The following is a 25,691-nucleotide window of genomic DNA, read 5'->3' as shown; positions in this document are numbered from 1 at the left end:
GACAAGGGCTAGGTCCAGGATGACTGGTTTACAAATTGTAAAGAAACAGTTTATCAGTAACCAAGTGAATTGACTCATATTGAAACAAGGTATGGTGATAAAAAAATTGTGCCGGCAGCCTCTGTATTTTCTCAGTTCATTCACAAACTTCCAGTCAGGCGCTAGTAGGATCTCAGAGACACCTGCTGGTGAGAGGGCAGAATTACACCCTCCTCATCAAAAAAAGTTGTCACTGTCGTTTTGGTTTATGGAACATAGAGCACATGCTTATGAGATGATGTATTTTGTCATATTTTATCACAGACCCTGTTTCAATGTGCTTGGATGGCACGTTGGTTGTTTTTCAGGACACGGTGCACGACGGTAACGTTATACAATTATTTCATTTGTGGGCTCTGGTGATGGATTTATCTGTGTGTGTCTCCTCTCTCTGTCGTCCGTCTCTCCTCGCCAGTCCCTCTCTCCCTGTCTCGTACCTTCGTTGTCAGTAGGGCTGAGTCCCTAGCAGGATCTCCAGGTATGGTAGTCCTCTCTTTCCTGTCTGTCTGCTTGCCTGTCTGTCTGCTTGCCTGTCTGTCTGTCAACCTGTCTGTCTGTCAACCTGTCTGTCTGACTGTCTGTCTGTCAACCTGTCTGTCTGTCTGCCTGTCTGTCTGTCCGTCCATCCCCCTATCCCTCTATCTCTCCATCTCTCCTCACATCTAATATGCCTCTTCCATCTGTCTATCACCCACTGGGATGAGTGTACACTTCACCTAAGCCTGGTATTTACCGGTGTCAAAACTGCATGATGTGTTGTGGACATAGAATGAATTCTGGACCTGCTGGTCATGGGCTTAAATTCTTTGAGAGCGGGATTCTCTTGTGCCACATAGCAAGAATACTTTGAGCATATTGTTTGCTGCGTGTTTGTGTATTAATATGCATGTCCTACTTACGCTGTCCTTACGTTTGCTTTGCATATTAAATGTTGCTCTGCGTGGACGTTTAACAAGGCAGGACTTAACTATTGTTTTGGGCTCTGAAGGATGTCTGTTACTGTGTACTGTGCATGTGAATCGTCCATTCTCTCTCTCTGTGTGTGTGTGTGTGTGTGTGTGTGTGTGTGTGTGTGTGTGTGTGTGTGTGTGTGTGTGTGTGTGTGTGTGTGTGTGTGTGTGTGTGTGTGTGTGTGTGTGTGTGTGTGTGTGTGGTAACCAGTGCCATAACTCAAGCCAGTGAATAGTGTAGTAGGGGCCCCCAGAGTGAGGCATAGCCGCCACTAGAGACAGGCTCCACCCCTCTAGTCCCTTAACCCTCTGACTCCATAAACAAGGCTATGAGTTACAGCCCCCCGCAGGGCCGCTGACTGCAACATGCACACAAGCTGCAAGCACACACACACATTCTGAAAACATAAACACACACACACACACACACACACACGGCTCAAGCCTCTGATCCACCCTATATTTACTAAAGTCCCTCCTCCTTCTTTTCCCCCTTGTCCCACTCCACCCTCTTCCACTCTATCCCTCCATCCCCTACCGTCCCCCGTCGGCCCCTGAGAAAGTAGAGTACTAATCTCCCAGGGTTCACTGGGCCTTGGACTACTGTGTGGGTCTGGGGACCACATCCAAACCCAGGATTACATACATTCCAGCCAGAGTAGTGAGCATTAACGCCCCCAGTCCTCTGCAAGCCCACGTCTTTTCCACTTTGTTGTGTGGTTTTCCTCTCGTCTGCTTTTTAAGAAGTGGAAAACATAAGCTGAGTTTAATTAAAATAAAGAGAAAGTATTCTAATTTGAGAAGTGTGAAAAAATCGGCATCACTCTAGACCACCGACTCAAAACCTGTGAAGCAGGGCCCCCCCCCCCACCCCTAATGGGAGGGCTTAAAATATATATTAAATTTCCATACATTGCACCAAGGATTCTTGGCCTATATGTTACCTAATCATTCAATTAAAGAAATAGCTTCTCATTCTGCGTAGAATTCAGTAAATTGATAATGCACAATCAGGTTGTGTAGATGGAGATTAGATGACAAACATAAATCATACATAGCTATGGCTAGGTACAGCAGTACAGCTATAACTGATTGTGGTTTCCATATACAGTGTCTGTGTGACATATTCTGCTTTTACTCTGTTCTCTATTCTGTTCTCAGATCAGGGCTGGGGTCAATTCCATTTCAATTCCAGGTCTCTTCAATGCTTATCAATGAGGAAAATGTAGAATTGGATATTGGATTTTGGTTTACTTTCTGAATCAACTTTCATAGACACGGGATCGACCCCAACCTCAGATAGGTATTTACTGTGAACAGAAGCCGAAAACATCTATTCTTCTCTATCCTGTGCAGAGAACAAGTCCCCCCCGCGGCCGTTTGGCCTGAACCACTCAGACTCCCTGAACCGGAGTGATCGCATCGATGCCATCACACCCACGCTGGGGAGCAGTAACAACCAGCTGAACGCCTTCCTACAGATATACATGCCAGACTACTCTGTCAGGGCTGTGTCTGACCTGCAGTACATCAAGGTGAGAGCATAGTCAGGATACACACACACACACACACACACACACTACAGATATACATGCCAGACTACTCTGTCAGGGCTGTGTCTGACCTGCAGTACATCAAGGTGAGAGCATAGTCAGGATACACACGCACACACACACACACACACACACACACACACACACACACACACACACACACACACACACACACACACACACACTACAGATATACATGCCAGACTACTCTGTCAGGGCTGTGTCTGACCTGCAGTACATCAAGGTGAGAGGATAGTCAGGATACACACACACACACACACACTACAGATATACATGCCAGACTACTCTGTCAGGGCTGTGTCTGACCTGCAGTACATCAAGGTGAGAGGATAGTCAGGATACACACGCACACACACACACACCACACACACACACACACACACACACACACACACACACACACACACACACACACACACACACTACAGATATACATGCCAGACTACTCTGTCAGTGCTGTGTCTGACCTGCAGTACATCAAGGTGAGAGCATAGTCAGGATACACACGCACACACACACACACACACACACACACACACACACACACACACACACACACACACACTACAGATATACATGCCAGACTACTCTGTCAGGGCTGTGTCTGACCTGCAGTACATCAGGGTGAGAGCATAGTCAGGATACACACGCACACACACACACACACACACACACACACACACACACACACACACACACACACACACACACACACACTACAGATATACATGCCAGACTACTCTGTCAGGGCTGTGTCTGACCTGCGTTACATCAAGGTGAGAGGATAGTCAGGATACACACACACAGACACGCATATACACACACACACACATTACACTATACACACACACTACAGATATACATGCCAGACTACTCTGTCCGGGCTGTATCTGACCTGCAGTACATCAAGGTGAGGATAGTCAGGATTCGCACACACACACACACACACACTACAGATACAGTTGAAGTTGGAAGTTTACATACACCTTAGCTAAATACATTTAAACTCAGTTTTTCACAATTGCTGACATTTAATCCAAGTAAAAATTCCCTGTATTGGGTCAGTTAGGACCACCACATTATTTTAAGAATGTGAAATGTCAGAATAATAGTAGAGAGAATGATTTCATTCAGCTTTTATTTCTTTACATACACACAATTAGTATTTGGTAGCATTGCCTTTAAATTGTTTAACTTGGGTCAAATGTTTCGGGTAGCCTTCCACAAGCTTCCCACAATAAGTTGGGGAATTTTGGACCATTGCTCCTGACAGAGCTGGTGTAACTGAGTCATATTTGTTCACATACGCTTTTTCAGTCCTGCCCACAAATGTTATATAGGATTGAGGTCAGGGCTTTGTGATGGCCACTCCAATACTTTTACTTTGTTGTCCTTAAGCCATTTTGCCACAACTTTGGAAGCATGCTTGGGGTCATTGTCCATTTGGAAAACCCATTTGCAACCAAGCTTTAACTTCCTGACTGATGTCTTGAGATGTTGCTTCAATATATCCACATCATTTCCCATCCTCATGATGCCATCCATTTTGTGAAGTGCACCAGTCCCTCCTGCAGCAAAGCACCCCCACAACATGATGCTGCCACCCCTGTGCTTCACGGTTGGGATGGCGTTCTTTGGCTTGCAAGCCTCCCCCTTTTTCCCCCAAACATAAAGATGGTCATTTTGGCCAAACAGTTCTATTTTTGTTTCATCAGACCAGAGGACATTTCTCCAAAAAGTATGATCTCTGTCCCCATGAGCAGTTGCAAACCGTAATATGGCTTTTTATGGTGGTTTTGGAGCAGTGGCTTCTTCCTTGCAGAGCGGCCTTTCAGGTTGTGTAGATATAGTACTTGTTTTACTGTGGATATAGATACTTTTGTACCTGTTTCCTCCAGCATCTTCACAGGGTCCTTTGCTGTTGTTCTGGGGTTGATTTGCACTTTTCGCACCAAAGTATATTCATCTCTAGGAGACAGAACGCATCTCCTTCCTGAGGGGTATGACGGCTGTGTGTTCCCATGGTGTTTATACTTGCATACTATTGTTTGTACAGATGAACGTGGTACCTTCAAGCATTTGGAAATTGCTCCCAAGGATGACTTGTGGATGTCTAGAATTGTTTTTCTGAGGTCTTGGCTGATTTCTTTTAATCTTCCCATGATGTCAAGCAAAGAGTCACTGAGGTTGAAGGTAGGCCTTGAAATACATCCACAGGTACACCTCCAATTGACTCAAATTATGTCAATTAGCCTATCAAAAGCTTCTAAAGCCATGACATCATTTTCTGGAATTTTCCAAGCTGTTTAAAGGCACAGTCAACTTAGTGTATGTAAACTTCTGACCCACTGGAATTGTGATACAGTGAATTATAAGTAAAATAATCTGGCTGTAACAATTGTTGGAAAATGACTTGTGTCATGCACAAAGTAGATGTCCTAAACTATAGTATGTTAACAAGAAATGTGTGAAGTGGTTGAAAAATGAGTTTAATGACTCCAACCTAAGTGTATGGAAAAACCTCCGACTTCTGTTGTAGACATGCCTGACTACTCTGTTAAGGCTGTCGGACCTGCAGTATTTCAAGGAGAGTCTATACACACTTCTACACACACGTTTGCACGCACATACTGTACACACACACACATTTGTGACCAACCGCCTTGATTACGTCTTATGTAGCAAAATTTGAAATAGTGTTTTTTACATTGGATAAAAGCAGAGACACAGAGCTACAACATGGTATATCATACACTACATTTGAGGAACAATGGGAAAGTCATTTTGCTTTGAAAGTTGATAAACTGGTCAATTCACTTTTGAGAAAATCGCCTTTGAATGTTTTGGTACCTACTGGAGAGCTCTTCTTTGTGTACACCCATTCAGCACCCTTTTAAGCTTTAGTTCCACCAGTATCTGAGTGTTTTGTCCTAACAACAGCAGTCAAGCACCCAAGATAACTGGTTAACAGTTGTCGCAGTGACATTCTATTAAATCAGACACTTGCATAGCGGAGTCTTTTGTTAAGACATGTAGCTAGCTAAACAATGAACCATAATCCCAACTCATGACGTTACTACCTTGCATGAATCTGCAGGTAGCTAACCAACCAGGTTCAATGTTAGCTAGCTAATATTAGGCTATAACTAGCCACGAAAATGGGTCTGAGATACGAATAATAAGATCATACACGTAATGTTAGGTAGTGAGCCAGCCAGCTAATGTTAGCTATCTAGCTAACAGTACACTTTAACTTGAAATGAAAAAAAATAGAAATGTGTAATATCTGAAAATGTAGCTAGCTAAACTATCTTACCCGTATACATCATGGTTGGACTCTTCTCCCTGTCACAGATGCCATGGTTGCCCTTAGTTTGAAGATGTAATCCGGAGACCGGTGTTTTCTCCATCTCCTTAGCTACCATACTCTAATTCCAATGATTTCAAAACGCGGTCCTCCAGAAAGTGGAGAGCAACACTTTTGCAGTTCTACTAAGCAATCTTTTTTTTAAAGCAGTGTTAGACAGGATTACCTACCGATACTGACCAGCTCAAATAGACAGAAGTGTGCTACATGGCAGACCAATCCAAACTGATCTCCCGGCATGTCCAGCCCACTCATTATCTCAGCCAATCATGGCTAGCGGGAAGGTTGCTGTGTTTTTCTGTTGCTAAACCAACTAGGCTCGCAATTTAACAATTGTATTCATTTTTACAGATGACATACAGGTCTGTTATTAAGGCACATGAAAGTTCACACATGTTCCAGAAGGCATTTCTTCCAAATAAAACAACACATTTTGTTAACAAAAAAAAAATGATGTTCAAATGACTGTCCTGTGAAGTAGTGACCCGCGACATACGCCTAGTTTCCTGAAACGGGTCACATTTGTGTGTCGCTTGTATAACAGTGAAGGTTGAGGTTGAATTGGCTGGCATAGGATCTGTCCAAGTGGGAGGATGTAGATTATGAAAAATACGGGGTCTAGCATGGAGCCCAGAGGCACACCCTGTGTGAGTTTAGTGAGATATATGTGTCCAGTTGGTGAAACATGATTGAAACCAGGAGAAAGTGGATAAGAATGTTCTAGTGGAAATGTAGCTATGCTATCATTCAAGATGATCATGTAGATATCCACATCTGCCAGTTCAACTGATGCCCAGGGATGCAATTTAATATCCTGTAATATCATATAACATGATATAATGTAACTGTATTATCCTCCCGCAGGTGACCCGTCAGCAGTACCAGAACGCCCTGATGGCGTCGCGCATGGATAAGACGCCCCAATCGATGGACAGCGAGTTCACCAAGATCGAATTGACTCTGACCAATGAGCTCCACGATGGTGGAGGGGGAGGCGTGCTGGAGATGCCAGCTATGGCCCACCATGAGACAGTCGGCCTGCTCAACCTCAACACACAGCCCCAGAACTGTCTGGCCCACAGGGTCAACCACACTGCACACAATGAGGGACCCATCTAGCCCACACTGGGGTGGTGGGGACAGGGGTGAGGGGGAGGATGGGTCTGGGGAGAGGGGAGAGGAGGGAGTATGGGTCTGGGGACGGAGGGAGAGGAGGGAGGATGGGTCTGGGGAGAGGAGGGAGGATGGGCCTGGGGACAGGGGGAGAGGAGGGGTCTGGGGACAGGGGGAGAGGAGGGGTCTGGGGACAGGGGGAGAGGAGGGAGGATGGGTCTGGGGAGAGGAGGGAGGATGGGCCTGGGGACAGGGGGAGAGGAGGGGGTCTGGGGACAGGGGGAGAGGAGGGGTCTGGGGACAGGGGGAGAGGAGGGAGGATGGGTCTGGGGAGAGGAGGGGTCTGGGAAGAGGGGGAGAGGAGGGAGGATGGATCTGGGGAAAGGGAGAGGAGGGAGGATGGGTCTGGGGACAGGGGGAGAGGAGGGGTCTGGGGACAGGGGAGAGGAGGGGTCTGGGGAGAGGGCGAGAGGAGTGAGGAGAGATGGTGTTAGTACCCTCTGGGCCAGGGCCTGGGCCTAATCCCCCAACATCCAAGGACCTCTAACCCCTTATGGATGGAAGACCCTGGAGGAATTGAGGGGAAGGACCTCTAACCCCTACCCACCACCCCCTTATGTATGGAAGACCCTGGAGGAATTGAGGGGAAGGACCTCTAACCCCTACCCACCACCCCCTTATGGCTGGAAGACCCTGGAGGAATTGAGGGGAAGGACCTCTAACCCCTACCCACCACGCCCTTATGGATGGAAGACCCTGGAGGAATTGAGGGGAAGGGGGCTACGGAGATGTGTATACTGAGCCCCAGCCTGAACCTCTACTCTCTACCCTCCACCCCCCCTGGCCGATTCCACAGCCTGGAACAGAATACCCTTTGGGGTAGTGGGGAAGGGGGCTAAAGGGATAGCACTCTGGGCCCTCACCCACATCACACACCTCTAGAAGACCTTGTTAGGGTGGGCTTAGACCGTCCTCAGCCAATCCATCCTCTTAAATACCCAGTGACCTGGTATTCCAGTAGCTCGGAAAGATGGACAACAGTGTGCATGCCCCCCACCCCATTCCCCTGTCCACACACAAACACTTACACATCAGTACACACACTTTCCAGTCTGTTCTTGTTCAGGGATTGGCAGTGGACTGTAGTACTACTTTAGTACTACTGTAGTACTACTAGTACTACTACATCGAAGGACTCAAACGCACGCAGACAAAATGGTTAGTCAAAGACTGTAACCAAATACCGCTTTGAAGGAAACCATGGAACCATGAACCAAGAATGTTTTTGTGCATTTATTTATTATATATGTGTATATATGTATGTGTGGAGAAGATATGACATATACCGTGGCACAAACATGCATGGGCATGTAGATGTTTGTGTGTGTATATGTGATATTGAAATACATGCTACATATATTTATATATATATATATATACTCATACAAGTACCAGTCAAAAGTTTAGACACACCTACTCATTCAAGGGTTTATCTTTATTTTTACTATTTTCTGAAATATATTTTGATTTGTTTAACACTTTTGTGGTAACTACATGATTCCATTTCATAGTTTTGATGTCTTCACTATTGTTCTACAATGTAGAAAATAGTCAAAATGAAGAAAAATCCATGAATGAGTCGGTGTGTCCAAACTTTGGACTGCTTATGTACATCCATGTATATGAGTTGGTGAGGGTCTTTTAAAGATATGTATATTACAGATCTTGTTATTTTTACTATTCTTCTCAATCAGGCTAATGGTACCGTATCTTTTCACCTTTTTAAAATCACACGATTGCCTTTAAAAAAAATCATCTTAATTATTTTAACAAAGTGCAATGGGGAAAAAAACAGTATATTTAAGAGATGATTCTGAATTTTAAAAAATCACTTTATTGTAAATTGAGACAGATATATTTGTATGTATGTATGGTTGTATGTTTATATGCACCGTATGTATGTGTGTGTTTTGGTTCAAAGATGCTGAGTTGCAACCGTCCACAAGCAAAACCCGTCCCTAAGCCAGTTTATTTTCCTATTATGGCCGATGTGCGATCAGAAGCCCTTTGACCTCATTATATTGCTGTTTGATATGGAGGTTATCCAGACTTAAGTTAGCAGACTTAAATCAGACTTAATAATACAATCCAGACAAGTCTTACGACTTGTGGTTTAGGAGTGGGACCCAGGATGTATTGACATTGAAAAGTGCGAACTTGGCACTTATGAACGCACGTGATCATTGGCCAGTATTAATGACCTCATCTAACATGTTGAGCGTCATGAACTTCACAAAAGCAACCTCGACATTAAATTATTGTCCATGAATGACCCTCTTGTATGGCACTGCACTCTCCTTTCCACTGTGTGTGTTGTGTGGCATATTAAAGTATGTTCAGTCTCCTTCAGCTCATGTTGAGCTTAGAGTGGAAGCTTTATTCAATCAAACTCTTTAGCTGGGTTTTGGGGTTAAAGGCAGACTATGCATTATGAAATACACTGAGTGTGCAAAACATTAGGAACACCTTCCAGTCATTTTGAGTTGCACCTTCCCTTTCGCCCTCGGAACAGCCTCAATTTGTCGGGGTATGGATTCTAGAAGGTGTCGAAAGCTTTCCACAGGGATGCTGACCCACGTTGACTCCAATGCTTCCCACAGTTGTGTCAAGTTGCCTGTATGTCCTTTGGGTGGTGGACCATTCTTGATACACACGGGAAACTGTTGAGTGTGAAAAACCCAGCAGCGTTGCAGTTCTTGACACAAACCAGTGCGCCTGGCACCTACTACCATACCCCGTTCGAAGGCACTTCATCTTTTGAGTGGCCCATTCACCCACTGAATGGCACACATACACAATCAATGTCTCAATTATCTCAAGGCTTAAAAATCCTTCTCGAACTTGTCTCCTCCCCTTCATCTACACTGATTTAAAGTGGATTTAACAAATGACATCAATAAGGGATCATAGCTTTCACCTAGAATCACCTGGTCAGTCTATGCCATGGAAAGAGCAGGTGTTCTTAATGTTTTGTCCACTCTATGTGTAGCACACACAGTGTGGCAACATCCTGCTTAAATAAATTGACACCAACAAAACTGAAATTGACTATTGCATTGTGGGAGGGTGCAATTTCGAAAGAGCCAATAGTGGGGAGCCTTGGCAGATTCAAGTGTTCTTGTTGTTGTCAGTAAGCAGGATGTTGTCCCGCTGTGAATGATGTCATTTTTTGTAGTGTACCTTTGAGATTAAGGTACCATTCTTCTTGCAGTGTGAGAATGTAATGAAAAACAATGTTTACTGTGTGAAACAAAAATAATAATGCTTCAAACATGCTCTCTTTCAGTGCAAGAAGAATGTTTTTTTTTCCCCCAACAATGCCCCGATCATCTGGTTAGCGAGTTTAATCGAATAGTGTGGGCTTGAACTGAAACCTTTTTTTAATTTAACCTTTATTTAACTAGTCAAGTCGGTTAAGAACAAATTCTTATTTACAATGAAGGCCTACAGCGGAACAGTGCCTTGTTCAGGGGCAGCACGGCAGATTTTTTACCTTGTCAGCTCGGGGATTCGATCCAGCAACCTTTCAGTTACTGGCCCAACGCTCTAACCACTACCTGTCACCCCAAGCTTGTTGATGTTATACACCCTTTAACTTGGTCACTTGGTCACTGTTGGAGATGAACAGAAATGGTTGTTTTTCTGTGACTGACTGATCTTTTTTGTAAGGCTCAAGTTCATACCAACTTAAAACACTTTAAAGTGAGAAAAATTGCCAAATTAAACACTTAAGTGCTTGTTTTCACATGCTAGTTTTACACCTTTGTAGTCTAATAATAATTAATTGAATGACCATGTGCCACTGAAGCTAAAAAACCTTAACATTAAAATGATTGCTATTATTATTATAATTATTTATTGTAAGAGGAAAACTTTCCCTTCGATGGTTACTATAGATGCTAGTTCTTTGAATTGTGATGACTTGAATCATAGCAATGCATAGTTTGGGGGAAATTGAGGAAAATATGAATTCTCACCATTGATGTACTGTATTGAATGTACGCAATTACAGTATTAGAACTACTAATGTGTTTTCTGTATCTTAGCCACACATATGTTGTATATTTCTTATCACTATTCTCCTATAAGCCTGTAAACAAATGATTCTCTTTTTTTCTTTGTGGTGGACCATTCTGTATTTTGTTATCATTTGTCTCTTGGGAAATATGTATGAAGAACCAGGCCAGGGTTGGGGTGTATGTACAAGGCGTATGCCTTCTGTTGAGTATATTAACTTCAAGTGTAAACTTATTTCTAGGGTAATGTAATGTTGAGTTTACTTTTTCTTTGTATCAGTTTGTATATAAATGGTTTTATATGAATCAAAGCTGAACTTAAAGTAGAAGTCCAAAAATAACTCTCCTATCCTAAATCTCTGTAGACGCAGCATCTTAACGTAAAGCATGTTGACGCAGTTTGTAGTCATCCTAGACAGTTGTCATATCTGCTCGCTAAAGCAAAGATATTCATTGCAGAATGTAGCTCCAAATAGTATGGGAGTGCAATTGCAACTTTTGCCCACTGGTGGTCGCCATTTCTCTTCGTGTCACAGTATTCCCAAATTACTGTGAGCATAAACAGCTTCTAAAAAAACACATGGGTTGGCAACCGTCCCACATACACCAAGGGGCTTCTGTTTCAAAATGACCAGACTATGGAAGAGATTAATAACACTGACCAGATATTGTTGTTTTACTTGTGAGTGTTCCTATGCATCAGGTGAACTCTGCTCTGCAAGGACAATCATTCCAGAGATAATCGACGATGATGATGATATAACAAGACTGTATTTGTACTTTACCATCTATACTTTGATCACTGCTGTATTTAATACACTTATAAGAGAAAAATAAGAGGTATCTCCTTCAAAATAAAAGTCCTTCACGTGCAGATGAGGGTTTTTCACATGTTCATGTCAGAATTTTGAAAATAACATATATGACCATCAAACGTAGTCTTGTGTTGTTTTTTTTGAGCCTGGTTGTGACCTATATCTTGACCCATGTGGTCTTTACCCCTGCTTCTTGAACATTCACAGGAAAAGAAACACCCGAAAAAAGAGATCCCTCTCTCTCTTTCTATTGCTCTCTCTCTCTTTCCCCCTCTTTCTCTGAGGACTTTCTCCGCTCTAAAGATAAGACTCACATCACCAATGAATGACTACAGTATTTGTCAAGACACTTTTAGACCCGTTGAAAAGTACTTCACTCCATTCTATCATTATCTGAGTCATATCGGACCGCGTTTATCCTCATGCTGCTATGTATATGTGCCTGTCCACATGTTTGATACTCAACACGACAAAAACATTACCATAATCTGCTCTGGTTGATGTTGGTGGTACAATAAAAAGTGAATTATTAACAGAAAGAGTGTTATTGATGGAATATGTTATTTTTCCCCTCAACACAAAGGTGCTCAGATTAAAGAGAGGCAGTTCAGAACATTGTATGGAGGCAATTTCAAGGACAGAATGATCTATTGCAAAGATGATTTGCCCTTCTGTTAAAATGACATTTTCAGTCGCTGGTTTGTCTTGTTTTATCTTCCTGAAAAGTATTGAAGGCTGGAAAGACGTAACCGTTTCCCCCAAAAATTACTCATAAAAATGCCTTTGAAAAAAAAGTAATCCCAAGTCTGTTTCAAATATTTCCATGTTTTAATTTACCTGCTATTCTTGATTTGTGTTAAAACCATTGCTGCAGAGCATTGCTGCATTATAAGCAAAAGTTGCTGAGTCAAAAAAATGCAGCTGATGCTGCTGCAAATATTGACCTTGCATGTTAGCGTACACAGATCTGCCAAACGCATTGACGGGGTTGTGGACATTTAACTCTTGGATCAAAGCATTAGAAGATTTACATGTATTCATGACTTTTTTTCCACTATACTGTATACATTTCAGGTAGTGTAGCCTAAGTACATCTGTTAACTAACCACACAGATGTTTGCGTTGTAGTAAGTCTCAATGTACTCACAGTATGTAATAGAAATGCCATCAGTTTTTAAATGTTATTACATAGTGAAACATGAATGGGGATTTGGTGCTTGCTCAGAGAAAATCCTCATTTTAGCTGGATTTGGGATTATTGGATATATTTTATGGTGTAGTTAAATATAATTGTAAAAAAAATCTGGGACGTTTATATCTTCCAACTTTGACAGGACCTCTATTCTTGAATCATGTTTTGAGTTGCCTTTTGGACACCCAAATGTCAACCCTTTTAAACTGTGAGGGGGAGGTGAAATGACAAATGTACCCCATGTGCTTGATGTTTTGTCACCAGTGGGATGGGAGGGGAGAATTCTAGGCAAGTGCCCTGATGTTCAGTGGACATAAAAGGCTATGCAATATATTTTCATTCACAATTAATTGTACTACATTTACTTTAACACATTACTGGATATATTAAGGCATTTCTGTATGCAAGAATGTTTATGTATGATTATAAGAATTTTATACTTGCATACAATCAAATACTTGTTTGACTTCAAATTTTTAAAACTAGAGTTTTGCAAGAAGAACAAGAAGCAACAGGAGACAGTACACACACACCCAGTAACTTATTATGGAAAATTAGCTTTTATTGTACATATAAATGTCATTTCCCCAATGGACACATTATATCATAACTCTGGAAACAAAACGCTGAGGAACATCCAAGTAAATGCACGAAACAAAAAAAGTGAATGCGTGATAGTTGTCACGCTCGGTCTGCAATTGTTGAAATTTTGTATAAATGGATGGTGACATTAACCTGTCCGACATGTTTAGCTCGCTCAGACATACTGTTTGTTTACTAGAACGGCTTCAGTGAGTGTCTGAAACCAGAAAAAATGCCAAAAACAACAAAGAAAAAAAGAAAGAATTTAAGGAACATTTCTTCCACATGTAAATGCTTATATTATATACAATGTTGTAAACTAAGAATCTGAAAACACTGGTTAGAAAAAACAAATACAAAACAGCAAAAACAAGGTGTTGCTGAAAAAGGTGCCATTTCTGATGCAAGGTAAATACATGCTCTTCAACATCGCCTATTGTTCAGCATACCGGTCTGCAAGGCTATTATTATTATTATAATTATTAAGTGTGCAATTGTTACCACACAGATGACCTTGTAGAACTTGTGTGGCCAGACGGACATGTTTTCTTTTCGTTCCACATCAGTTGTAGCCCTAACCTAGTTCTCGCCAAACAGTTATCAAACTTTGACGTCAGCCATTTGTTACACTGGCCAGCCTTTTAGTAAGTTAGTTTACACGTATAATGCACTGTACTGCGCCATTGCATAGAAAATACATGTATTGTAAAGTGTTTTGACAGAAAAGGACTTCAAAATGTCCTCCAACGACCAAGCTTTATTTATGAATTCTTCAGTAACGAGACCAAAACAACGACTAAGACTAACCAACCAGGTGAAGAACACAGCTGCCTCAGGTGTTTCTGTGGTACTTCCAGTTAAATCAATACTTAAAAAGATATACTTTTAGACAGAGAGTAATAAAATATTGAACCGCTATATAGTTGCTCTGTAACAATTTTAGTAAGAGTAGAATCTGTTTTAAAGATCCCCAGTTGAACCCACATTCCCCTTTTTACTACTTGCCTCGGCAAACACCACCAGGTTACAGAGACCTGCTATTGGTCTTCCCTTCATCAGCTCAAATCAACAGGCCAATCGAAACCTCTAGCTACACAACTACATGCCTTAGAAAAAAAAGGTGATGCGCATGTTTTACATAGCATACACATACGATATTACAGATACCTGCCCTGGAAGAGATTTTCCTGCCCTCCGCACTGCATACCATCTGGGTCATGTTCATTAGGACACACAACTGAAAATGTTAAGCATTTCCATTGCTAAACAGGAAAGTTTAATATTAAGCAAATCGGTAATATTTTCCAGTAACTTTTTTTTTTTAAGTATCTCAACGTTTCAGTGGAATTGTGGGCCTAATCAACAATTGCGATTTCCATTTTTAAATTAAAAGGTTTGCTCACGTTTGGAGACAACAAATGCAACCCTGGTGGGAAATATCAGGTGCTTCTTTGCATCATTCAGTGTTTGTTTTTTTACCCCTAAGTGATCCAACAAACTCCAGAATACTGTAGCTATAGTCCTTTATACATCTTCCACACTACATCGTCCTGCTAGGGTGAGTCTACAAGCTATTCCCACCAGCCAGGAGGGCGCCCCTTGTCCTTTTCCCAGGCCCAACCTAACCTCTCTGGGAGCGGTCAGACACAAACGCCCTCTCGCCAAGGCGTTGGTTCCTTGTCTGGTGCCCGTACATTCTCAAGGCCTACACAATGCCACACGTCACAGCACCCCAGGCTGACCTGGATTTCCTTTTTGCATATCAAGGCCTCCTGGGTTCAAATACTATTCAAAATCATTGCATATACTTTATTGGGGCTTGACTGACCTTGCCTGGAGCAATGGAACCAACATTTTTTTCACAAATGTTAAACTCGGCCACCTGGTACTCCAAGCAGGCTAAAGTATTTGAAACATTTTAAATAGTATTTGAACCCAGGTCTGTTCCTATAACATACTGTACACTCTATGTTAACTGCAAAGAATTACTAGCAAACAGCCGACCATATTATCACACATGGAATGAGGGTTTGGTTAGGTAGGGGTGAATGACAGTTCTAACTAAAGCGGTTCTATGCAATGACAAATACAACTGTTACAATGTAATAATCAAGAGAACTCCAAGCTGAGTAAAAAAAAAAAAAAACTACTACTGCATGTTAGTTGCACATAGTGTAACAATGGTGCAGGTTTCAATATCTCATATCATCCTACAGGAGAACAAAAAAAAAATGTAATGGTATTTTGCATGATGAATGTCTTGCTTTTTACAGTATCATGTATGAGAACAGTAATACTGGGTCACAGCCTCTCAATAGCATTAGGCCTATGTGACCGTCCACAGTTGCCATAGACCCATCTGTACAGAGGCAGCATAATCGGTACCCTGTATGCACGGTTGCCTAGAAACAACATTTCATGCATTTCAAAACGTCAGTTGAAATTAACCACACAGAATCACAGATTACATTATGTGCACCATACTTTAAATCGACAGCACGTTTCATGGCATATCGAGCTAATATTGACAATCAGTTACCCACAATCAGACTTGTGCTTTGTGTAACCCAAAACATACACCACAGTTCTTTAGTACAATTACGGATGCCTTGGTTACAGTCGCTCAGGACGACACAAACTCGACTTTTGATTGGCCAAGGCCGGGCACACACACACACACACGCTGTGTTATGCAGGGTCACGACGGGAGGAATTATACTGCAAAAATAATGACCAAAATAACAACCAGCGAGAAATACATTTTTGGACCATATTTTTGGATTGCCGTGCTGCTCGATACGCGTCAACACCGGTACAGCAAAAGGCTAGAACACTTTCTTTCATTTCAAAAGGAGAACAGCAAAACAGTATATAGAGTTTGGCAAAGGCTATTCCATCTTAGTGCTTCACATTCAAACTACAGTATGATGCCTGCATTATGGTAGACTATGTAAACACACACAGGGAATTATTCTCCATGACCAGACACGGTGTAAGGTCAGTACAGAGAAAAGTAGTGTTCGTAATATTTGCTTCTTGTGTGTATTCGTGTATATTTGTCTGCTACAACATCCTATGCCGTAAAAACTGTTTTAGCTTCAACTAAAAAAAAAATGTAAAATCTTTTTTTTTTTATTAAAAATTGCCAACTTTAAGTCAACCTTTTCCCATTTCATCATAAAAATCCATAGAAAAAACAACAAGCATTGAATACGTAAAACTTGAAAAGGGGTGGGCACGGGGGCAACGTTTTTGGAAAACCGAGCAGCAACTGTTACTGTAGTAACATACAGTTGTCTGATCTGATTCATAAAACCTTAATATCCTGGTACATCTCTAGTATAAAACGTAGCTTCATTTCTCTATATAAATCTCCTATAGATACACTACACTGGCCATATCCCCTCCCCCTCATTCCAATGTATCCTACATGGACTCTTACTGTGGACTAGAGAGTACATTATAGTTGATATCTTCCTAGAAGTATTTATACTCTAAAACCCCCTCAGGGAAACATCAGGAAGGAATCAAGACGGTGTTTCACTCCTCTCTCTCCTCCTCCTCCTAGGAAGGAATCAAGCCTGGTTCGGGTCACGCCATCACACCTCCTCCGTCTACTCTTCCTCCTCCTCATCGTCGTCTTCATCGTGGCAGTGGGTGATCTCCTGGGGGGTCTGGGGGAACATGTTGGGGGGCTTGATCTCACTGATGGACCGGGTCAGCTGGCTGCGGTTCTTGTTGCTACAGCACTCCATGTCCTTGCTGTCAGTGCAGTGGCGGTTGCGCGTGGCCAGGGGGGACTCGGTGTCCGTGTCGATGTGTGCGTGCTCCACCGTTGACTCATGGGGCATCTGGGAGGGGAGAGAGAGAGAGCGAGCGAGGCAGAGAGAGACAGAAACAGACAGACAGAGAGAGAGAGAGAGAGAGAGAGAGAGACAGAAACAGACAGAGAGAGAGAGAGAGAGAGAGAGAGAGAGAGAGAGAGAGAGAGACGCTACTACTGAAGTCAACTCGGAGCACTTCCAGTTGGCTAGCAGCTAGTAAAGAGAGCTTCAGCTCACAAATACGTAATATAATAATATTATTACCATGCGTTGAACTTGTTATATAGAATATTGATTACTGTGTGTATGTGATGTGCATGTTTCAGATAACATGTCTGGTAAAGACATTTGTATTGAATTGAAATGAGAAGATAACTCATACGCACCAACTCATACGCACCAACTCATACGCACCAACTCATACGCACCAACTCTAATGCAAATGTCACTGCCTGTCATTGTTTCAGCTAGATGGGCACCAGACTATGTAAGGGTTCAGTCTAAGTTAATAAGAGTCAAGTACTGTATATTCTTTATTAAACTAGCTGGAAATGTTGATTCATGTGCATCTATATTTTTAACAATCAAATTCTAACAATTACAGTTTTCCAATTAGCATAGAAAGGGGCTGTATCTTACACTATTTTCTCTGCAACATTTTATTCTGTAAATGCTGCATTTCTTCCCTTTTGTTGTTGTAAACTCAATCAACAAACTAACTCAATACAGTGGCTCACCAGTACGTGAGCAGCTCTGAAGAGGTAGCTGAAGGGATAGTACAGGAGGTTGATGAAGGAGGCAGCGTACAGGTCAGCATAGCGCATCACCTGAGAGGCAAACAGAGTCTGTCTGGAGCCAGACCTGAACAGACTACCCATCATGCCGTAGCACATGTCCATGTCATGGGTCACTTTCTGGGGAGGGGAGAAGAACACTGGGTTTAGATACTCAGCCCGAAAAGACGCTCGGAAAATATTTCAAGCTCCGACGGAAGAACGTGATGACCATTGTCAAATATGTTTTCATGTATGGTATTGTGCTCTTGTGTTACGTGTACATGCTGACTACATCCTGCTGACTACTTCCTACTGACTACTTCCTACTTCCTACTGACCTCTTGCCAGGTCCCCTTCTAAAAAAAAAAAAAAAGAGGTTTCTAACATCCAAGGGTATTTTCCTGGATAAATATAAAATTCCTCGAGGAGGACCATGGAAATTCAGTGACTTGTGTTCCGGTATATCCAAGACTTCGATGGGACGGGAGGAGGATCATAGCGTATTTTCAGGAGTTTAGTTAGGGGTTGTAAGACCATGTAAGTCCACAAGTTGGGAATGATTTGCTTTAAAGACTAAACTGAAGCCTGTAACTATTCAGGGACACATGTGGACATATTGAATAATGTTTCTGTAGTTTCTATGGAAACGTGTAGAATCTGTACCTTGACCCTTCTCTGGAGAGCACTGATGTCAGGTCTCTCATTACTACTGCTGTCCAGATGCCTGGAGAGATAGAGATAATGAGTTAGAGAGGGCAAAGAGGTAGAGAAGAAGGGGATTGGAAGAGAGAGAGCAAAGACAGTGCTAGTCACTATTATAAAGAGCAAGAAGGAAGAGGACAGGCCTACATAGATAGACTGTTTCTAAATGGGCTTGAAGTCTGACTGAAGCCAGTTATCATCAGACCGATGGGACAAACCCTGCAGACTTTGGCCCAAGGGCGACACACACACACAGAGAGCCAACGATGCAGCACTCACTTGTAGAGCTCTGCCAAGAAAATGTCCAGGCCCTGCAATTCCTCGAATAACGCTGTAAGACAGAAGAAGAAAAGGAGGCCAGGGTAAGTCTCAGTCACAACATCCCTTTCCCTCCTCCCTTAAATTCAGCAGTGGAGAAAGTACAGATACCACAAAAAAGAAAATGACGTAAGTAGTACTTTAAAGTATTTTTTACTTAAAGTACTTTACACCACTGCCCTTAATCACAGGTGTTGGCTCACTTGTTCCATCTGTTGCTTTTTCACTCTCCCCCTTTATCTTCCCTTCTCATTCCCCCTCTCCCTGGCACGCTGTCACTCACAGGCCGTTGAGAGGTGTACGAGGGCATTTTACAGCTACAATGACACGTCACAGTTATATTTGTGTATGTGTGCCTGTATGTGTGTGTGTGTGTGTGTGTGTGCCTGTGCATGAATGTGTGTGTGTGCGCACAAGTGTGTCACTGCTATAATATAACACCCTTGACTAATTAATACCCCTGGACTTTTTCCACATTTTGTTGTGTTACAGCCTGAATTTAAAAATGGATTAAATTGAGATTGTGTGTCACTGGCCTACACATAATTTCCTATAAATGTCAAAGTGGAATTATGTTACGACATTTTTACAAATTAATTAAAAATGAAAAGAGTCGATAAGTACTCCACCGCTTTCTTATGGCCTAAATAAGTTAAGGTCCCTCAGTCGACAGTGAATTTCAAACACAGATTCAACCACAAAGACCAGGGAGGTTTTCCAATGCCTCGCAAAGGGCACCTATTGGTAGAGGTGTAAAAATGAAAAAGCAGACATTGAATATCCCTTTGAGAATGAAACTATTAATTAGACGTTGGATGGTGTATCAATAAACCCAGTCACTACAAGGATACAGGCGTCCTTCCTAACTCAGTTGCCAGAGAGGAAGGAAACCGCTCAGGGATTTCACCACGACTTTAAAACAGTTCCAGAGTTTAATGGCTGTGATAGAAGAAAACTGAGGATGGATCAACAACTGTGCAGTTACTCCACAATACTAACAAGTGACAGAGTGAAAAGGAAGCCTGTACAGAACAAAATAAAGATTCAAAAATATGCATCCTGTTTGCAATAAGGCACGAAACTAAAATGGCAAGAAATAATACTGCAAGAAATGTGGCAAAGAAATTAACTTTGTCCTGAATATACAGTTTTACATTTGGGGCAAATCCAACACAACACATTACTGAGGACCACTTCATATTTTCAAGCATGGTGGTGGCTGCATCCTGTTATGGGTATGCTTGTCATCGGCAAGGACTATGGAGTTTTTTTTAGCATAAGAATAAATGGAATAAAGCTAAGCACAGGCAAAATCCTAGAGGAGAACCTGGTTCAGTCTGCTTTCCAACAGACACTGGGAGATGAATTCACCTTTCAGCAGGACAATAACCTAAAACAAGGCCAAATATACACTGGGGTTGCTTACCAAGATGACATTGAATGTTCCTGAGGGGCCAAGTTATAGTTTTGACTTGAAGATCTATGACAAGACTTGAAAATGGTTGTCTAGCAATGATCAACAACCAATTTAACAGAGTTTTTAAAGAATTTAAAAAATAATAAATGTGAAAATATTGTACAACCCAGGTGTGCAAAGCTCTTAGAAACTTACCCAGAAAGACTCACGGCTGTAATCACTGCCTAAGATGATTCTAACATGTATTGACTCAGGGGTGTGAATACTTATGTAAATTAGATATTTCAGTATTTCATTTTCAATAAAACACAAAAATGTTTTCACTTTGTCATTATGGGGCTCTGTGTTTAGATAGGTGAGAAAAAAATATTTGAATCCATGTTGAATTCAGGCTGTAATACAACAAAATGTGGTACAAGTCAAGGGGTGCGAATACTTCTGTTGGCACTGTGTGCCATTGAGCAGACACTTTTCTCCCAAGCGACTTAGTCACGCCTGCATACATTTTACGTATGTACTGGTGGTCCCGGGAACCGAACCCATAATTCTGGCGTTGCAAGCACCATGCTCTACCAACTGAGCTACATCGGACCAGTGCTCTCCAGTGTGTCCATCAGCCGTTTTATGTATGAGTATCTGTGTGTCTGCACACGTCTGTCTGGCTGCTTGCATGGGAATGTCCACCCGTCCTGTTGTGTGTGTGACTGTGTGCCTGCGTGTGAGACTACGAGTGTGACTCACAGCTCTTGTCAGTCCAGACATGCAACTCCTGGGCCAGCTCGGGGATGACGAGGAAGGTCCTCCAGCCCTGGCGTTTCTTGGACTTGAGGATGTCCCCGAAGATGTGGTCTCCGATGTAGACAATGTCCTTCCCCTTGGCCCCCAGCAGGTCACACACAATGTCAGAAGAACCTAGGGGGGGGGGAGAAAGAGAAAGAAAGAGAGAAAGAGAGATATTGAAATGTAGACGTTACTGGATGACATTGTTTTATGAAAGATTTGTACCACGTTGTTTTTCAGATTCATACCATTGTTTTGTTTTTAGGGAACCCAGACCTCCCTGGAGAAAAGTGAACGTTGTTGAGAAGACTATGCTGGCTAAATAAACGTTAACTGAGATCCATTATGTTTAGAAGTACTCTGCTAGTTAGATGATTTGTGAAGTTGGCAGTGCTGTCTGGCGGTTCGTGCTGTGAGTCAGTGCATGTCCCTAGGTATCTTACCTCCAGAGTAGACGATGCCATGGTGCAGGGGTCCGGTGTAGGTCCCGATCTTCAGCCGCCCTGTCGCCTAACACCAGACAACACATGGAACAGTGGCCTCACCGCAAAACAATGTCAAGTATATGTATTCATTATGGATCCCCATTAGTTTCTGCCAAAGCAGCAGCTACTCTTCCTGGGGTTTATTATAGATCCCCATTAGTTTCTGCCAAAGCAGCAGCTACACTTCCTGGGGTTTATTATGGATCCCCATTAGTTCCTGCCAAAGCAGCAGCTACTCTTCCTGGGGTTTATTATGGATCCCCATTAGTTCCTGCCAAAGCAGCAGCTACTCTTCCTGGGGTTTATTATAGATCCCCATTAGTTCCTGCCAAAGCAGCAGCTACTCTTCCTGGGGTTTATTATAGATCCCCATTAGTTCCTGCCAAAGCAGCAGCTACACTTCCTGGGGTTTATTATGGATCCCCATTAGTTCCTGCCAAAGCAGCAGCTACACTTCCTGGGGTTCAGCAAATTGAAGGCAGTTTATACCATTTTACCGTTACATTCACAGATTTCACAACACACTGTGTGCCCTCAGGCCCCTACTCCACCACATATCTACAGTACAGAATCCATGTGTGCGTGTGTGTGTGTGTGTGTGTATAGTGCGCATGTTATCATGTGTGTGTGTGTGTGTGTGTGTGTATAGTGCGCATATTATCATGTGTGTGTGTGTATAGTGCGCATGTTATCATGTGTATGTATGCATGTGTCTGTGCCTATGACTCCGCTGTTCCATAAGGTGTATTTATCAGGTTTTTTAAATTTTATTTTAAAAAATCTAATTATACTGCTGGCATCAGTTACTTGACGTGGAATAGAGTTCCATGTACTCATGGCTCTATGTAGTACTGTGCGCCTCCCATAGTCTGTTCTGGACTGTGAAGAGCCCTCTGGTGTCATGTCTTGTGGGGTATGCATGGGTGTCCGAGCTGTGTGCCAAAGTACAAGTAGTGATGAAGTCAATCTCTGCTCCACTTTGAGCCAGGAGAGATTGACATGCATATTATTAATGTTAGCTCTCTGTGTACATCCAAGGCCCAGCCAAGCTGCCCTGTTCTGAGCCAGTCCCTTTATGTGGCACCTGACCAGAAGACTGAACAGTAGTCAAGGTGCGACAAAACTAGGGCCTGTAGGACCTGCCTTGTTGATAGTGTTGTTAAGAAGGCAGAGTAGAACTTTATTATGGACAGACTTCTCCCCATCTTAGCTACTGTTTTATCAATATGCTTAGACCATTACTCCAAGCAGATTAGTCACCTCAACTTGCTCAAATTATAATTCTTTAGAAGTTGTACTTCACATTGTGTGACTGAATAGCTATCAGGCTACCACACCATCAGGCTACCACACCATCAGGCTACCACACCATCAAGCTACCACACCATCAAGCTACCACACTCAAAAGTCTCGGCACTGTGTTCTGATTAGAGGTGTAATTACTCACTGTGTCGACTTGTCGGAGCACCGTTCCCTCTCCAAAGAACAGGGGCTTCCTGGCGTCCACCAGAATCAGGTCAAAGTAGGACTGCCACGGCCGGTGGGATGTCCCGTGCTGCAACACAAACACAGATTCTGGTCAATGCGTACCGACGATAGTTAACTACACGCATCTATAGAAGTTAACAAGATTTCCTGTCTGAGGGAGTATGCCGTGTATGAATGTTGAAATGATTCTCTTACCTTTGGGCCGTGGGGGAAGTCAAACAGGTATGTCATGATCTTCTGTGAGAAAAGAAAACAACATAACGAGTCTATTAGTCATCTCATTTAAAATGTCTTCGTGACTGGGACAGATACCGCAGCTATATGCCCCAGTTCAGTACGCAAACACCTCACCCCAGTTTCATATGCAAACGTGACAGTTTGCCAGGACATGTTTTGTGAATCTGCATGTGTGCGTTTGCTTTGCATATTAAATGTTGCTCTGCATGGACGTTTAACAAGGCAGGACTTAACTATTGTTTTGGGCTCTGAAGGATGTCTGTTACTGTGTACTGTGCATGTGAAGCGTCCATTCCTCTGTGTGTGTGTGTGTGTGTGTGTGTGTGCGTGTGTGTAAACAGTGGACCGGGGCACTTAGCGTGGTCAGTACTGTGGACTCACGTGTGTGTATTTGTAGTCACTGTTGGTGGCCAGGAACACCTTAGCTACTTCATTCATTCTACTCAGCAGGAGAGGCAGCTTTGCCTTGATGAGAGAGAGAGAGAGAGAGAGAGAACACTAAATATTACAAAGCCATTATCATACACAGTGCGTTCGTACAGGCATGCAGACAGAGACACAAAGTAAATGTTGACTTGTTGTCAGGTTTTGAAGTCCTCGTGCCAGTGTGTTCCCGCAGGAATACGGCAAGTCGAGACGCTAAAGGGGTAAAATGCTAATGTGTGTACTTACGTCTCTCACTACGTACTTTTCAAGGTTCTCTACTGTCTTTTCCTTCAGGGTGCCCTGGAAGACAGGACCACAGGTAAATGGGTTGAAATACGTTGAAATATATACATCATATGTCTTCTTTATGATGACACTCGCTGTAAACCATGTCAATCATTTTCAGGGTACATCCCATTAACACGACGATAAACAGTAAATGATTGCTTCAAGATAAAGATAATCATTGGCCGTTTCGCCCCATATAGCACCTTGAAATGGAAGTGAAGTGAATTGAAGTGAACAAATGATTGCACTGTGATAGACTTCCTCATCGCGATACCTTGAAGTGGACCCAGTCGACGGCGTCGCGGATGTCCTGGAACATGCTCTTGAAGGACATGAAGAGGTCGCCATCTTTAAAGCCAGTCTCACAGCTGAGGTAAGGGGGGAGGAGAGGGACACACAGAGCCAGTGGACAGGCCAAGGCCAGACAGAGAGCTTTGCTTTTAAATGCTAGTAGCCATTTTCACTACATTTTTTGTTTTGTTTTTGTTTTGCTTTTAAATGGGATAGTCTTCCCTTGTTTGAGGTGGTTTCCAGCCAAACAGGAAAGCAATCTCCCCCTAAAAGACCAACAACTCATTTCAGAGGAGAAGACATGCAGCCATTCCATTGCAGATCACATCATCACACAAAGAATTCATTAAAACTAATCGCTAACAAATGATTGTACAATTATATCGAGACGATAGACATGATATTACATCATGCTAGATGATTAGTCATTACAGGTAAATTTAAATAATAAAAGTAATGAAATCTGAAAACATGGAATTAAGTTACTGCATGCATTCGTGGAATGATTAGTATCGAAGACCAATAATCATTCAGATAGCTGAGTAATCCGAATAAAGTATCTTGCTCCACCTGCTTAACAGGGTTAGGGCTAAAGTATTATTGGAGGATTTCTATTGGAGATATGGACCTACCCTGTTGTCATGTTGTCTAATTGGCTTATCAAATGTTGCCATGTCATATCCAGGAATTACTTGTATATAACCCACAAGACAAATAAGGTGGGTAGTGTGACTAGGGATTCCTTACCTTGCATATCTGTCACAGTTTGAGAAGAAGTCCACGAGGCATGCAAAGAGGTAGGTCTCTGGAGAGAGAGGGAAACTGTACTGTAAAATCAATCGAGTGTCAATAAAGTTGAGTTGAACTCCATGGCCTTGCCTCAAACTGTGCTCAGACAAAATGGAGGGCATGTCTGGGCTTGCCCCTCTTATGAATGACAGTTGAATCTAG

The 25,691-nt window shown here is 42.5% G+C and overlaps 2 protein-coding genes across 6 annotated transcripts in view; one reads left to right on the top strand and one right to left on the bottom strand.

Annotated features, from left to right (window-relative positions):
- The window catches only part of LOC135536810 (metal transporter CNNM2-like), a 73,024-nt gene extending 65,954 nt beyond the window's left edge, over nt 1-7,070 (top strand). Inside the window, exons 6-8 of one of the 4 annotated variants that reach the window (XM_064963049.1) lie at nt 455-517; nt 2,346-2,524; nt 6,795-7,070. In XM_064963049.1, coding sequence (XP_064819121.1) covers nt 455-517; nt 2,346-2,524; nt 6,795-7,049 — 497 coding nt within the window. In that variant the 3' untranslated portion in view covers nt 7,050-7,070. Of the gene's footprint in view, nt 1-303; nt 518-2,345; nt 2,525-6,794 lie in introns of those variants that run through there. The other 3 variants (XM_064963059.1, XM_064963067.1, XM_064963072.1) reach the window with 3 other exon arrangements.
- Nucleotides 7,071-13,667: 6,597 nt separating this feature from the next.
- Nucleotides 13,668-25,691, bottom strand: part of LOC135536798 (cytosolic purine 5'-nucleotidase-like) — a 32,920-nt gene continuing 20,896 nt past the window's right edge. Inside the window, exons 7-18 of one of the 2 annotated variants that reach the window (XM_064963029.1) lie at nt 25,488-25,545; nt 24,724-24,817; nt 24,408-24,461; nt 24,117-24,200; nt 23,694-23,735; nt 23,458-23,565; nt 21,969-22,035; nt 21,487-21,657; nt 19,290-19,341; nt 18,972-19,032; nt 18,270-18,446; nt 13,668-17,559 (exon numbers count right to left, since the gene is read on the bottom strand). In XM_064963029.1, the coding sequence (XP_064819101.1) occupies nt 17,323-17,559; nt 18,270-18,446; nt 18,972-19,032; nt 19,290-19,341; nt 21,487-21,657; nt 21,969-22,035; nt 23,458-23,565; nt 23,694-23,735; nt 24,117-24,200; nt 24,408-24,461; nt 24,724-24,817; nt 25,488-25,545 (1,205 nt within the window). In that variant the 3' untranslated portion in view covers nt 13,668-17,322. Of the gene's footprint in view, nt 17,560-18,269; nt 18,447-18,971; nt 19,033-19,289; nt 19,342-21,486; nt 21,658-21,968; nt 22,036-23,457; nt 23,566-23,693; nt 23,736-24,116; nt 24,201-24,407; nt 24,462-24,723; nt 24,818-25,487; nt 25,546-25,691 lie in introns of those variants that run through there. The other variant, XM_064963035.1, reaches the window with a different exon arrangement.

This window comes from Oncorhynchus masou, chromosome 5 (genome assembly GCF_036934945.1).
Source record: "Oncorhynchus masou masou isolate Uvic2021 chromosome 5, UVic_Omas_1.1, whole genome shotgun sequence".
NCBI classification, from domain to species: Eukaryota; Metazoa; Chordata; class Actinopteri; order Salmoniformes; family Salmonidae; genus Oncorhynchus; species Oncorhynchus masou.
This window is presented reverse-complemented; position numbering and strand designations above follow the sequence as displayed.